General features: G+C 34.9%; 1 protein-coding gene across 3 annotated transcripts in view; it reads right to left on the bottom strand.

Annotated features, from left to right (window-relative positions):
* The window catches only part of LOC129747183 (protein dissatisfaction-like), a 75,194-nt gene extending 68,604 nt beyond the window's left edge, over nucleotides 1–6,590 (bottom strand). For 2 of the 3 annotated variants that reach the window (XM_055741231.1, XM_055741230.1), the window contains exon 1: nucleotides 6,096–6,590. In XM_055741231.1, the coding sequence (XP_055597206.1) occupies nucleotides 6,096–6,105 (10 nt within the window). In that variant the 5' untranslated portion in view covers nucleotides 6,106–6,590. The remainder of the gene's footprint in view (nucleotides 1–6,095) is intronic. The other variant, XM_055741232.1, reaches the window with a different exon arrangement.
* Between the last annotated feature and the right edge of the window lie 10,614 nt (nucleotides 6,591–17,204).

Consider the following 17,204-nt stretch of genomic DNA (forward strand, 5'->3'; position numbering starts at 1 on the left):
TCCTGTGATGCTGGACAACTGAACTACATCAAACAAGTCTTTAAGCTGCCGGTTCATTTCAATCAATTTCAACCGCACTCCAGATTCTATATCGACTCCAGAAGCTCGAATACTTTTAATCACACCTAGATAATAGATAGATTATATAAAACAACCATTGTTATGAATAAAATACTAATTACCCATTGTTTTCCTCATGCTTAGATTGTTTTCGCCTTTGACCTTAAACAAATCATCTGCACGTAGTTTTTTGGGAGGTTCTGGACAAGTTGAAACTTTCTCGAATACAGACGGTCTTCCACGAAGATTTCGCAGAACACATTTTCCATCTTGATGGATAAAATATTTTTTTTTTTTTTTTGGATTTTTTAAATCAGGTGATCAGTGATGGTTTGAATCATTTGACTTAATTTTGAATCATTTGCTTATAACTTCTTTTGAAAACATTTTCCCAGAAATGATGTTCTAAACTTTAGTAGAACTAGATCTTAGCTGCAACTTTTGTGACCAACACAAACCTGTATCTCTTATGCCTTATGAATGAGAAATCGAAAAGTTTAAATTTTTGAGCAATGATCGTAATCACAATCATTTGGATTAGCGGGTTGGATTAAATCCTACAATTCATACCACATTGAAGATACATATTTATGACATACAAGAAAGTTGTAGCTTAGATCTGTATCTACTAAAGTTTAGAACATCATTTCATGGAAAAATGTTTTCAAAAGAAGTTATAACCAAATGATTCAAAAATAAGTCAAATGATTCAAACCATCACTGCAGGTGATTATTTTAAAATATAGTTTTACCTGGTGAATCTGGCTTTGAACGCATATAGTCAGCTACTGCCGCATCCGCTGAGCTTGACGAGGGCTCTCCATTATTCAAAATTAAAATGATTTTCAAATTCGACGCTCGGGTGGATTGAGTGCAATGGTGCCTTTTTCCTCTTCCGTATTCACTGTAGCAAGTTTTACAAATTACCACCGCTTTACACCCATCAATGTCTTCTGTGTCTGGACTGGACCTGGGTCTTCCGCGCTTGAGTTTCTTGGGTTCAAAACCAGGCAGGTTGCTTCTGCCCTCATGTATACCGGCAGCAACACAAATCTCACATTTGCACATTCCTTGAGATCGCGTGATGATTGAATTTTCGAGCTTGTAACTTCGAATCCTGGGGACCCTTGTACCTCCCTTGCTGAACTCTCCACACGACGCGCGACATGTTCCGCAAATGACCGACGGATACAAATTTTCTCTGGATTCAAAATCTTGGAGAAATTTTCGAATAACAACTCTTATACCTGCACTTATCGGTCGAAGCGACGATGTCTTAGAAAGGCAGAGTACGCAAACCAAATTTCTGTTCTTTTCGTGAACATCCATTTTGAGGACAAAAATTGACGTTGAGAATTTGAAGTTGAATCCTTTTGATTTTTCAAAGCCCACTTGTGTCCCCGCTTTTGTGCCGGTCGACTGTTTCGCTGGTCATTCGCTTGTAGGTAGTTTCAAGCCAATGATGATTACAAGATTTATTTAACCTTAAACCACTAATAAACCATACTTATAATACACTTAAGCCATGTTTGGAGAGTTAAGTCAGTTGTAAATAATCATAATTTTATCAACGGCAACAAATACATACTGGTTGGAAATGACTTGGACCACTTTTTTGACGTTTTTGGAGGTTTTTTGATGATATTGAATAATTTGAATATGAATTATTTTGAAATTTCTCAACAAAAACCTTAAAATCAAGATTTCTCGGATTTTCTGCTAGGGATTTTTTTTAAAATTTACCCAGAGGTGCAGAATGACCTAAGGAATCGAGCCCCGTACTTGGATTTGATGGACAATTTTTTTTTATAATAACGGTCCAGAGGCGCACCGTGCTTTTAAGATATGAATTAATGGGAATCTTTCGATTGGTTTCATTCAGCCACATTTTCGCTTTTTAACTTCAGCAATGGTACCTAATTTAGTTCCTTACTACCCATTTTTCATCACATTCGCAAAAATCAGGCAAAATCAGGCATTTTTTGGAAAATCAGGGAAATTCAATGGCTTTTCAGGTTGTCAGGCAGAGCCTCGAAAAATCAGGCAATCCCTGAAAAATCAGGCATATTGGCATCTCTGGTTGTCCGTTTTTTTTCCAATGGTTGCACATTTTAAAAACCTTATTAAGACTCACCCACCATGTGGTCAAAGAGGCTGATATTTGTTACGAAAACTTATTATGGAACTTCTAGTTCAAATGAAATCTAATTTGGAGACGGCCCTTTTTGAGGAGGGGTCTTCCATATAAACCGTGAATTGCCAATGGGAAAATGCGGACCCAAAATCGCAAAAAATACGATTTGAGAATGTGGAATAGCATTTATCCCACGTGAAATTTCCTCAGAAACTCAAACCTGCCGCTGAATTTAACCAGAACCATCTGATTGAAGTGTTATTTGATCTTATATCACCAGTATTAAGCTTTTATCTTTATACATATGTCATACTAACATAAAATTTTGTGTCGTTGAAATTCAATAGAATGAAATGAAAGGTATTTAAAACTTGCGTATTTGCAGGTGAAAGGATGGAAGAAAGCAATCTGTTTTGCCCCTTTTTACCCCTATGCAGAAAATGTGATTTTATAAAATAATTGCTATAGGATTCAATTGGAAGTCGATCGATTTTTACATAATGAATATCAATTTAAAGCTTAAAAATGGACTCAACCACGCCTAAAGTTTCAAATCGTTTGGCTGGTTTATTGAATATATCTTTTCAAAAATTCATTTATTTCGAATATCATTTTCATGAAAGTGGGATTATTTGTAATGAATGTAACCATTTCATAAATCTTCAAGGAACATTCATTTCACATTGAAAACTTTTCCAACGATTCGTCAGCTGAAAAACTGTTGATCAAATTAAGTTTCACAAAGTTATGACTGTTTATTTATCTGAATAATAAAGCCAAATAAAGCATGACATGAAGTACAGTTCTTTAAGATTTATAGTTTCAAAGTTTTAAAAACAGGGTTTTTAACAATTTTTAGATTATTTGCATGAAATGTTGGTCGGGAGGACTTCAAAATAAATCTGATAAAACCGTAATCTCCCAAAGCCAAAGCAGTTTAAGCGACTTTGACACTTTTCAGACATTGTAAGTTGTCCGACTATTTAATACATAGATATGTTTTTCAACGAATGTAATAATCTCAAAACTTTAATTTTAATATTTGAAGATGGAAAAAATATATTTATGAAAATATGAAGTGTGAATAAAGATGAAATTATTGAAAATCAACATTGAGTACATAAAATATGAAAATTCAGAGTGGAAAACAGTTAATAAGAGCACAGAAATTACATTAATTAATAGTTAAATGTAAATATCCACTTAAGCAATAAACATGTCAAATTAAAAGACAATCCGAGTTTTTTATTTAGTTGCATGTAATCAATTAACGTGTTCAATTTTGTACGGAAGAATAAACATTTGCATATTTAATCATCCAGGAAATTCAAATAAGAGGCTGTTCACTAATTACGTAAGCACATAGGGGGTATGGGGGGGTTTCTCATTTGCTTACGATCTCTTACTAGGGGGGTAGGGGGGAGGTTTCCAAAAATCTTACGTAAGAAATATTACATTAAAAATTTATCACAGCCACAGCTATACGAAACCATATTACTCAGGTCTTATTTTACTCACTACCTTTTTGTTGGTTAATTTGGATGTTATGTTATTTATCTTTTAATGTCTTTGAATTAATAAAAAAAAATAACAGGTTCTATAAAATTTTAGAGAATCAATTCAAACTAAAAACACTAAAGCACATTATTAAAAAAGATCGTCGCTTTTCGCTTTTCATCATAACAATCTTTTCAATTGAGAAATTTAAAGAAACAACAAGGAAACTGGCGCGTTGTGACACCACGATTTGTATCCATCATATTTCGAAAATGACTTCATTCAGAAAAAATCTTTAAAAATCAATATAAGGCGCTTTAAATAATGAATTTCTAGACAGTTTTTTCAGTGATAGACACTATCAACTCTAAATTTTACAAAAGATTTACCAAAAAAAAATCCTAAAACTTTATCGCTTACCACTGAACGAGTCTGATCTTTTAGGTTAGTTGACAACCTGATTGTCGTTAAACATTTTGGCCCCAATTCTAGTAGTATAGAATGATATTTATGATTTTCAGGTAAAAAAAAACATAACAATTTTTTAGGTTACATTGTGCTAACCTGATCTCTCGTTTTGAAATCGGAATTTTGATTTTATATCGTTTATTCGATTGTGGAAATTTATTGAAAATTATTGTGACCCCAAACATGTCATGAATAATGATTTCTTTAATCGTCTATGACATTTCATCTGTTGTTTTGTATAGATTGTGCTTTTCAAATACAGTTTTTTTTTTAAATTTTACTTAAAAAGTACTTTGTATGTCACATTTTTAATAGTTTCAAGCTATTTTTGAAAAAAAAACGTGTCAAAGTGTCAAAGATAAAACCTAAAAAAAGTGTCAATTTCTCAAAGAATAAAAAACGTAAGATCTTACTAGGGGGAGAGGGGGGTTTTTGAAAAATCTTACTTTGTCTTACCAGGGGGGGGGGGGTAGGGTTGAAAATTTCCAAAATTAGTGAACGGCCCCTAAGCTTGAAATGAAGTTTGTCTTTGATTAGATATTGATTTTACCTATTCTTAAACTTCATTTTTTTTTTGAGGAAGCAAAGTATTTCGAGAAAAAATGTTAAAACCATTTTAAAATAAAAAATCGGAATCAATTAAAAAGTATTGTAAAATTGCAGGCTTTGCTTGCTGGAGCTTTCAACAATTTCATGACATGTTTTTGCGAAGGTTATATAAATCAACAAACTTATTGTCTATGCAAAGCAGATAATTGCGATTTTTATTTTCATCCTACGGTTAAACAGCTTTCAAATTAGCAATTAAAAACATGTACAAAAACATGTATTTTTCAAAATCATGGTATTAAAATTGTCCAACAAACGTTTCGTAAAAAAAACCGATTCGCAAAATAATTTTTAAGATTTTGTTTAACATTAAGCACGAAAATCGCGTGAAAAAAAAACAAGAAAACGAAAAACTGTCGTTAGATGCATATTTGACAGCAGAAATATCGAAGAAAGCCTCAATTCATCAGTAAACAAACCAATAAACATGATTCAGTATTACTTTTGGGAAAAATTTGTGATGTGAGTTGTGATGCAAAAATAGCAATATTTCTATCACATACGGCTGGAATATAAACAGTGCTGTAAAAAAATACAACGCCCACTGATCTTGTAAACATTTTTGCATGGTAAAATTTTCAAAATGTTCTACAAGTGCCAAAATTTCTACCACTTTCCCCCAACACCAGTGAACTTGCTCTAATACCAATAGTGTAAATGTGATAGATAGTTTCTACTGGTGAACGCCTTTTTGTCGAACTGTCTGGTGTTGTGAAAAAAAGACCATGAATGGGAGCTGAGAATACAAAGGGGAATAAAATGATTTGAGAAATGATGGCTTTTGGAAGAAGTCTATTAGAACGGAACCGTGATTGTTAGCTAAGTTGGGGCTGGCAATGGATAACAAAATTGTCGACTAGAGCAGGAGCGCTATTTTGAAGTTTTCCTTATATTATTTGAACCCCACGTTTTGCGGATTGCTTTTAGGACATAAATATATCTATTCATATCATTTGTTTGATATCTTTTTTTGCTCTAAATCTTATTCACAATTAGAAATTTAATTTGAAAAAAAAAATTGGAGTGTTTTGTCTTGTAGTATGTAGCCTGAACCTGTAATACGTCGTTTGTTATTTGGTACAGGTTCCGCTGAAATTTCACAGCAAAGTTTTTTTTAACAGATTCAAAAAATTCTCATCGTTCATGCTTTTAGTCGAGAGAATCAGATTCTGTAAATGAGCACAGGACTCGAGAGGAGAAAAAATGTTTACGCCATATTTGTTGGATTCCGTAAACCTAGTGTTGAACATGAAAAATACTAAGATATCATCCCTCTGCTTATTGAATCTAATTGCTTATCTGATAGCTTGGTGTCTTCATATTTTACCTGTTCCCATTCTTCGTGGCTGCCAAACGAATTTGAAATCCAACTTGATTAATTTTCACTGCTAAATTGCAGCAAGATCACATTTATCTTCAATTGAATTACGGCACAAAATTTATTCACAATATTCACTTCAACAAAAAAGAAAATTAAACAATTTGTTTGCTTTTATTTTTCGCTATTAAGCTCCCAACACTTCAATCTGTGTTTTTGGCACAGACAATATTCCTTTTTACAATAGTGAGCAGCTCTTGGTGAATCACTCAAAAGGTCGATTTCGATTCCACAAATCCGACGCAACAAAGTTCTTGAACAACACGGTCTTTTTCGTACGTTCAACGAAATCTCTAAGCAAACGCGGACGCGGGAAACTTTAGTCGATCGATGTCACTGTCTCGATTGTTCCTGATAAACTGACTCCGGGTGTCCAGATTTCCCGTAGTGGTTCTCTGGCTTTGCATCAGCCCAGAAACGGTAGAAGCTGATTACCGACTGATGCTGTATTGACTTCATCACAATTCACATTTGCTACAGTTACCACACTGCTTGCCATCTCGCATTTCACTTCAACCGAAACGTTATCCTTGCCTTGTCAGCAACATCCCGATCCCACCCACTTCCTCAAGCAGCAGCCTTTCCTCTAGCTAGTGACCGGGGTTGAATCCTTATGTTCCACATGCTCCCATCCCACTGCATCCGTTCTTGCGTCCCGGGGTTGATTCTGACTGGCGCAGCAAATCCAACACCAGTCAGTCATTTTCCTTTTTCCCTATCACCCTCGACCCCATTCCATCCCTCTTGGTCGATTTGTACACTGTCGGATGTCATTCTGGCATCCCATCCCACTGGTACCACGTGGCGGCGTCTGACGTGACAGCAATCGTGGCCTGGCATCGCTCAAGCCAACCGCAGCATCCGACCATACTGACTGCGGGACTCGTTTTCCCCATTTAGTCCTTTTTTACAACGACATTTGACTCCTTCCACCAGCAATGTCAGCGGGATGCTGCAACTTTGCAATAGTCCTATCTTCCAAGAGACGACTGATGGTGGCGGCGTATGCCATGTATATAATCGCCGGGGCGTGGCTTCACTTCCAAAAGTGAGATTATGAATCCTTTTCGAACTGTGCCGTTGCCTGCTGAAAAAGGATATAGTCATGATTGTATGTATAGGCGCTCTCTTGGGGGCGGAGTCTCGTTGTAAATTTCTCTTCGCTCTTTCTCTCATCTACTACGTCCTTTACAAAGGATCTATATCCATTGATAAAAAAAACAAAATACGCACGGTACGATTTGACTGAGAATCTTGTAGTAAAAACGAAAATCTGTACACACTACTACTCTAGCACAAGCAGCAACGAGTAAAGCAGCACAGCATCAATTTCAATGGCGAAAGTCACTGGGAAAAGTCGTTGTGTAAAGGATCAGATGATGACAACAATGGCTTTAGGAGGGCAACAGAACGAGCCGTCTACCAAAACTGTTGGTCAGTTTACTGACTTCATTGTGACTCTTTTGTTTGCGTATTGTCTTTGTATTATACATTTATAGTATACAACAATGCGTACCCATTAGTATCAACCTCTAAAATCAACCAATGGTGACTCTCTTTTGATGAAATTGTCGTATTTGTTACAATTAATCAGTTGAAATCTTAATCTACTTTTGATGTTTACGTTAATCTACTTTAGATGTGTAATGACTTTTTTTTGTTTGTTTTTATAGGAGTTTAACCCATTTAGGTCATTCTTCCTCGCAATGTGTAATGACCCATTCCAGCATTGCGTCACTTAGTTTGGAAGAACTTTTTTTAAATAAATCAAGAAATAATTTTTGGGTGTTAGAATTTAAGAACCTGGCTATCTGACAAAGTTTTATTAGTATCTACATTTTATGGCTAATCTAAGCTAGAATCTAACCTGCTGTGGCGAAAACTCAAATTTTACTGACGGAATCAGTTTGTTACCTACCACATTCACCGTAGCTACTCGGCCAAAGCTAGTGAAGCAAAAATATAAAATATAATTCACAATAGTATTTCAATATATACTGCGCAATTCACTTTGGAAAAACGTAGTTGATGCCCACGTCGAAGAAGTGCACCCGAGAGTGTTGAAGGAATTCACTATGGAAACGACGGCTATGTAAACAGGATGCCGTCCGTCATTGCGTGTATCAAATAAGTTTTCAGAAAAGTCGCGATTCTCTGGCGGCGTCTCTATGCAGAGCAGTGCACCCAGTTTGCTGCCAGAAATAGCAATAAAAATTTTGGAGGCGATCCATCCAGTCCTCAATTAGACCCGAGCAACCGCATTGGTGATCCATTATACCAGTTTCAACTCAACTTTTTTAGAGCTGGTATAAGGATTGATCCAAAACTGATGAGATTTGGATCCAATTTGACGCAGTTCTAAACCGTTTGGTTCAATTCTTTGGTTCAATTCTTGTATAAATTAGACCCAAGAATAGACCACGAATACAGATGCTCTGATTCTCGCAGTACAATTCATGTCAACAAAGCACAAATCTAACTTGTACCCCAAAAAAGATATTCGATGTTTTACATTTTTTTCAGAACATTTTTTTTTTTCGAATTTAAGCGATTTTGATTGTTTTTTTGAAAGCTGTGAAACTGTAGGGTGAGCATAAAAATCTCAAAAAAACTGCTTTGCATAGCCATGGAATTTATTGATTTATAAAACCTTTGCAAAACCATTTCATGAAATTATTTAAAGCTCTAGCAAACAAAGTCTGCCATTTTTAAATACAGACCCCGTTCGTTTTTGGCAACACGCCCATAAATTTTATGTTGCTAAAATCGAATGTTGCCAAAATCGAACGTTTTTTTTGTCACTTTTTTATTTCAAATTTTTACTTCAAATTATTCAAAATTGATGTAAAACCTTATATTAGCATAAATTTTTTAATTTGGCTCTATTATATTAGTTTTAAGCAGTAAAATATGGAAAAATTCGTGTTTTTACAGTTTAAAACTCTTATACATTAGCCAAATTGAAAAATTTCATGCTAATATTACGTTTTACATTAAATTTGATAAATTTGGAATGAAAATAAAAAAGTTACAAAAAAAAACCGTATTTTTTGGATGTTGCCAAAATCGAACGGTTTTTGCTCGGATGTTGCCAAAATCGAATGTTGCCAAAATCGAACGGGGTCTGTACTTTTCAATGGATTCAGATTTTTTTATTTCGAAATGGTTATAACTTTTTTTTAATTAAATACTTAGCTGCTTGTCATGTTAGCAAAAAATAAAGCTTGAGAATAGTCAAAACCTAAATCAAAGACCATGTTAATTTCAAACTTATTTGAATTTTCTGGATGATAAAATGTGCAAAAATTTCTTCATCCATACAATTTGCCATGCAAAATTGAAACGTGTTGTGCTAATTCATAAATCAACCAAATTATCTCATATTTAACACTGATGCACAGAACTCACCAGTGGCTGATAGGTCGTCTGACCCGTGTCGGTACGGGCTGGGGGAGGAAGAATGAATAAAAAAAGGAAAAAAAATCTTTCAAACGTCAAATTTCTTTCATCAATCTACCGACCAGTGCGAAGGTTTAAAATTTTACTTTCTTATTCAGTGATTTTCATAAAACCTTTTTGATGCTGAAAAGCACTTGTTTTGCATAAAACAATGATTCAATAAGGTTTTGTTTTGCTCTGGCAAATTTTTGCATGATCAGGCGTATTGAATCACTTAAATTTCGTTGAAGTTTTTGAAGCTGACAAATAAAAATTGTTTGATTAATTCGTTCTAAAAATTCGTTCTAAAAATAGCTTAAATTACAGATTTAGATTTTGGGTAGTTCCCATGGACCGAACTACAGTTTTATATAGTTCAAAGCTGACATACCAGACTGGTATAGGATAATCTAGCTGGTGTACTCGATTTCAATGTTTACGTTTGAATCTGCAGCCATTCATTCAGAAGACTTAAATTTCGCACCTAAACAACTGAGTTACATGACTCGCTACACGAAACTGATCATCTTATGTAAAAATTTAAACGATTACATACCTTTTCAACAATAGCTGTCTTTTTGCCGAACAGTAAAAAAAATGATACAGCGAATTTCAGTCTTCCTCCCCTAGGGTACGGGAAGTCTCAATCGCATATTCAAATATTGTTAATGCTTAACTCATCAACAATAATTGCAGCACTACCAAGAGATCCGTTACCACTGGTTTGGGATAGGTTTGACTCATCAAACTGTCTTCATATTGTTCGAAACAAATTAAGAATTATGAAAAGGTACCCTAGCATCTTTCGTATAATTACAAATTTGCCGTGATACTCCAGCTGGCGTGGACCCACAATCCATTGTATTTCAGTCATTCGTTCGTTTGATGTCCTATCTAACCCCCCACAAATCCCTTTGAATTGAGTTTAGCTATTATACATTTAATAATTTATATGATAACTTACCACACCATCAATAAAACAGAAATTTTGCGTAACAACTTCAGTAATCTTCCAGGTCACAGTAAGCCGTGACATAGGTGACATTTACAAAAACGCATGCCAAGAGAAAAACAACTTTTTCCAAGCCATCAGAAATTTTAGTTTTATGCAAATGACTATTTAAATAAGTAAGTGTTTACCCATGCTGTTTTTCTTGAGCCTTAGGGCAGAAACACAGTGCACGCGAGCGAGCGAGCGAGCGATTTTTGAATGAACCTGAAATGAATTTCGCGCGAACATTTTTCAGGATCGTTCACAGTGCACGCGACGAACGGGATGCGATTTACACTGAGAAAAATCTTTAATAATATTTATGTAAATCAATTTATAGGGAATTGAAAGAATAATTTTTAAGAGGTTATTTTTGTTTAAATCATTATGAAATAATTTGTATGTGACATTCAATTAAAATTTTTAACAGCGTCATAAAATAATTCAATTATTTTTATTGCCGAATCCACAAACCGGAGTTTTCGTCGCTATCAGCGCCGGCGACTTTCACTGACGTCAAATCATGTTGACCCGACAAATCCACGTCACGTGACTCGCAGAATAAGCACCCAAGATTTTATTTCAAAAGCACTTTAATCTATACCTATATATAAAAATGAATTTCTGTCTGTCTGTCTGTTCCCTATAGACTCGAAAACTACTGAACCGATTTGCGTGAAACTTGGCATATAAGGGTATTGGAGGCCGGGGAAGGTTCCTATGATAGTTTGGGACCCCTCGCTATTCCTGGAAGGGGGGAGGGGGTCTTTCATTTAAAAGTAATAAGTCTTCATAATTCGAGAACTGATCAAGCAAATCAAACCAAACTTGGCATGGATGGAAACTTGAGTACGAGGAATGTTTCTTAAAATATTTGGTACCCCTCCCTCCTTCGTGTGGGGAGATAGAAAAGGGGGAGCGGGCCTACCTTGCAATTTTGTACAGAACTGGAGAACTAATCAAGCTAATGGAACCAAATTTGGCATGAGAGGGTAGTGGAATACGAGAAATGGTTCTATGATTATTTGCATAACTTGAAAACTATTCGAGCAAATGAAACCAAATTTGGCTTGGAAGGATGTTTGGGTACGATAAATAGTTCTATGAATATTTGGTACCCCTCCCTCTTTCCAGTGAGGAAATAGAATGTGGGGAGGGAGCTCTTTCACAATTTTCAGTATAACTGGAAAACTAATCAAGCAAATGGAACCAAATTTGGCATGGTAAGGTATTTGATTACGAGAAATGTGTCTATGATATTTTACGAACCCTTCGTTCTTACAGTCGGAAAATCTTAAGAATGAAGGGTGCTTCTAACAATTTGTTTCATCACACGGGAACTTACCCAGCAAATGGAACGAAATTTGGCTTGGGAGGGAATTTGAACACAAAGAATGTTTCTGTGAATATTTGGTACTATTGCCTCCTTCCAGTGGGGTGATTGGAAGGAGAAGGCGGGGGGGGGGGGGGGGGTTGGGCGTCCTTTATAACTCGCATAACGCATAACTCGAGAACTAATGGAGCAAATGGAAACAACTTTGGCATGGGGAAGCATTGGGATACGTAAAAGAGTTATTTCCTTTTTTCAGACTTCTCTCTCCTTCAATTGGGGATACAGTTAGGAAAGACGGTACAAACGATTGTTTTGCATAAATCAAGAACTTATTTAACAAATGGAACCAAATATGACTTGGGAACAATCATACAATCGAGCAAATGGAACAGAATTTAGCATGGGAGTGTATTTAAATACACGGAATGTTTGATCTTGATCCCCTTGATTCCCCTTCCAGGTAGAAGATAGGTTGGAAGAGGGGCTTTTATAGCATAACTTGACAACTAATAAAGCAAACGAAACCAAATTTGGCATGAGAAGGTATTCGAGCACAAGAAATGTTTTTCCGTGGTTTAACACCCCTCCCTTTATTCAGAGGAACGATGAAAAGTGGGAAAAGGGTCACTCATACATTTTTTTAATATTTCGATAACTAATCGAGAAAATGGAAGCGAATTTGCATGGGAGCATATTTATGTACGGGCAATGTTTCTTTGATGGTTTGAGGCCCCCTTATCTTATATATAAAGTGGAGAGAGGGTCATCCGTTTTTTGAATATCTCTAGAACTTATAGAGAAGGGAGCCATTTATGACATGGGATCGTATTTGTATACAAGAAGTGTTTTTCTGATGTTATGAGACTCCCCTTCATTTCATTAGGGATATAGGAATGGGCAAGGGGGTCACATTCACAATTTGTATAATAATTCGAGAACGAATGGGTGAAATGAATGTCCCTTGACGTTATTTTGATTCATAAAATGTTTTATGAAAGTTTGAGACCCACCCCATATTAAAAAGGAACGCCGAAGTTCCATATATAAACAAAATATTTTGGCATAAGTTATAAACTTATGAAGCAGAGAGATCCAGAGTCATAAAAAGGATTAAAACACGGATTAAAAAAAAATTAAGTTTTTTAATTAAAAAAGTTGCAACTTTATGTCGATGAAACATTTAAAAATTTTTTAAATTGAATTTAAAATTTTGGGCAAAAAAATTAAAATTTGAATAACTAGGAACCACAAACTTCAATAAATTTTGGAAGGTGTAGCAAAGCACACCGGGTCAGCTAGTGTAAGATAAATTTGTTCTAGAGTCATATTTATTATTTAATTCTTGCTCATATTACAGATTGAACAAGTAAAATTTACCTTTTTCTGGATATAAATGTTCTGTGATCAGCAGTTGAGTGTTTGCTTTGGTTACAGATGTCAGGATGCTATAAATTTTTCTAGGAGTTTTCATTGTGAGTCCAAGCAACTGATTTTGATCTAACAGCTGCGTTTCTTTTCCAGTCGACATATTTTGAACTGCATAATCATGATTATAGTAATTTAAGATGAAAAGAAATGATAAATAACCATTTTTGCAGCTAGTACTTTAAATATTTTTCAGCTAATCTACTCTTGTTTCAAAACAATATCCATATATCAATTTCTCTAGGAGAAATTATTTTATTTGTTCTTAAAGAAAAGGAGTATTTGTTTTTCGAAGAAAATAATTTTTTATAAACCATCTTATTTATTTTGGCATCAAAACTTCACGTTCTTAAATTATTCAAGCAATTAGAAATGGAATGAAAAAAATTAGGATCGTGCGAGACCTGATGACCACGCAATTTGTCACCGGAATCTCTAAAGATTTCAAATAATTAAAGAAAAAAAAACGCGCGCCGGTATATGGAATATGCATCTTATGCAGCTTGGTGAAAAAAATTAATTCACAATGTTTAAATTTTCCCCCGAAGTAATGTGTTTTTTACAGCACAAAGAGCACAAATTCACCGTGCCGCAAAATAATACGAATTTCTTTTCAGAATTTGCTGGTCAGTGGTCACCATTTCGTCCATATACTGGACAAACAACAGGTATATGCTGGGAAAACTTTGTCATAATTGAAATTGACCTCTGCTACAAATTTATTTAAAAAGTTAGTCGAGGAAAATCGATTTTTTTATAATTTAAAAATAACGCGATATATTTTCAAATAAAACTGCCGAGAAATAATCTCAGTGCAGGTTCATATGAAGTTTGGGTGAACCAAAACAAAGTATTCACGCGACTGCTGCGACGGATAATTTTCCGAATGGTATTTCGCGCGATAGTACGAATCGCGTCGCTTGCACTGTGAACGGTCTCACAGTTTTCAACATGTTCAAATGAGGTGCGAATCTTCGCGCGAATCGCTCGCTCGCTCGCTCGCGTGCACTGTGTTTCTGCCCTTAGACTTTCCCTGAGGGCATTGGAAGACACTGAAGCTTTATTTTCGTACATACAAGCCCCCATTATCAAGTTAGACCTCCTCCAGAAGACCCTCGCTTTAACTTCCAACCAAAGGTTTTTCGGTTCCTATTCGAACATCGAAACTTTCCCATACCTTTTTCAACTTATTTTCTTTTTGGCCAACTATTTGCGGACTTTTTCAAACTAATAGCGACAGATCTGGGGAGCAATTCACTACCCAGGATGCCCTATATTGGTACACATCAATTGCTCAACCACGCTAGGGGAATAATTCGTTGCACTATTTCAAAATGTTATATTATGTGTATAGCACCAAACCGAATAGCGACAGTAGGACTAGCGACGCTTTTTTACTAGCGAGATTCCTGTCATTCACAGGTTTGTTTTTTTTTTGAGTCCAGTAGGCGATTTCGATGTAGTACTCGAGCATTGTTTATGTTATTTACTGTACATTTTCCTTAGGCGATCAATCGCATGCTTCAAGTCTCCTTGGAAACTCGCGGTGCGTCGCTATTATTTTCAACGTCGCGACGTATGCGACGTGTCGCTAGTAGGCAAAGCTGCTATGATGATTAGCGCTTATATTTTGGATTTTTTCTGCATGCATAATACAATTCACTAACATCTTTTTCCAGTTTAATATGAAAATCACACATCAACGCAAATTCACAATTTCAGAAATCAGTTAAGAATAAAGCATGTTCCGGCAGACATCCAAAAACAAAGCGAATTTTAAATGTACACTGACAATTGTAAATGTTCACCGAAGCTTGACGACATGTGAAAGATTCAGTGACGCCAAAACAATCCGCACTGCAATCGGTAACATGAATGGCATATTTTCCGCTTGCAGTCTTCAAAGGTTACATTGCAATAAAAGTCCACTATTTCCTTTATGAATTTCTGATTTTTCGTAACTTTTTCACCAGCTTAAAAAAACACGTTACAACGCAACAAAAGACTGCTTTGATCTCTCAATTTTACACTGATGTTTGGTGACCCAAAAGGCATCGAAAAAACATATGGGAGCAAAAAGTCATTTTTTACAGCAGTCTACTGGGCATTTTTTTACACCTTACCAAAGACTGACAATTGAAGACCAAAGACAATCATGAAAAGATTTATTTAAAAAAAAATTGGGGATTGTCCGGAAAATATTTCGACATTTAAAGTGCAATTAGAGCGTCATTGTTTCTTTTTTCCCATTTACAAACCCTCCAGAACCGTTAGATTAAAACAACCAATAATCTTCTCCGTATTTACCCAACCCATTAACTTTATTCCGATAAATCTCATAACATACTACCATTTTCTATACTGTGCAATTTGCAAACGTCAAACAGTAATTCATGTTTTCGACAATTTGCACTCGTCTAACAATAACCAAAACTTGACATTGAATGCCGGTCTGAGAGTTAATAATACCAGTCAATCTCACCATGTTAAATATGCGCAACACAACTTCTACTCGTCTTGGTCAACGTCAAATTTTCTTCATTGGTCCTACGCAGTTCAACAGTCTTCCCGAAAATATTAAAAACAGTTCCAATAGGAACATTTCCAAGATAAAACTAATAAAATACTTCAAAGTAAACCTAAGTCAATAACCAACCACTTATGTTACCTCTTTTCCATTTTAAAAATTTCTTAGCAGTAAATTTAGTCCTAGTAATTTAGATTCTGTTTTTTCTCAATTTTTATAAATAAATAATTAAATTGTAAATAATTAGAATGGATCTCTTTAAACGAATATTCTTCCACTGAGATTCATTGAGAATTTATTTTTTTCATCTCATACTTCCTAGTAGTAAATAATATTTTTTAAGTTCTCGGCATGATTAAAATTTGTCTGCGTCTTAGTTTTGGATGTTGTTTTAATGTTTGCTGAGAACAGTTAGCGCCCATTACCAGGAAACAAATCGAGGTAAGCCGCTAATATATGTAGGGGAGAATGAGGATACTTGATCCCTGTGGATACTTGATTTCTTAGCTATATCTCAAAACTGGAATGTCGTACAAAGATCAAATGTTCTAGAAAAATGTGCCAAATGGAACAAAACAGCAATGGTTGAAGTTTAAAAAATTTTAATAAAATAATTGTTTGAGTAATTGAACTTTGTTTGAAAAATTTCACAAAATGTAACTTGAAGATCTTTTTTCATCACTTTAAAATGTTTCTTACATGAGAAAATTATGAAAAAAATATTTGTTCTAACGTATCAATCGTTCGAGCGTAAAATGAACTTCATAATGCCATATTTTTAAAGCAATGGAAAACTCCCAACTTTTTTCAGAAAAAGTTTTCAAAATGTTGATTTTGGGTACAACTGATCCCCTAGAGTTGGGTACATAATGCCATATTTTTAAAGCAATGGAAAACTCCCAACTTTTTTCAGAAAAAGTTTTCTAAAATGTTGATTTTGGGTACAACTGATCTCCTAGAGTTGGGTACAATTGATCCCCCTTCCAAACGGCATATTCTTCTTCTGAATTGATCGTTATGATTGCTGATTATGAAATACTAATATTTATCCAAAAACTAATATTTATCGAACAATTGTCTGAAGAAAAGAGCAAAAATAATTTATTTTCTCTTAATTATAAAAAATAGCGCCTTTAAGTATGCAATGTTATTAGCGTTGAGACAAAGTTATAGAATTTTCTTCTTATGTCTGCTATCAATTGTGAAATGAGAACAAACATGACTAAAATAGTCAATTAATATTCTATCTTGGGGTTTTGTTTGATTTTTTCCATGGATTGGGGCTTCCTGAATAAAGGATCAAGTCTCCCTTAACTTCAAAAATATCGCAATTTTTTTACTCCC

This window comes from Uranotaenia lowii, chromosome 2 (assembly GCF_029784155.1).
Source record: "Uranotaenia lowii strain MFRU-FL chromosome 2, ASM2978415v1, whole genome shotgun sequence".
Lineage (NCBI taxonomy): Eukaryota > Metazoa > Arthropoda > Insecta > Diptera > Culicidae > Uranotaenia > Uranotaenia lowii.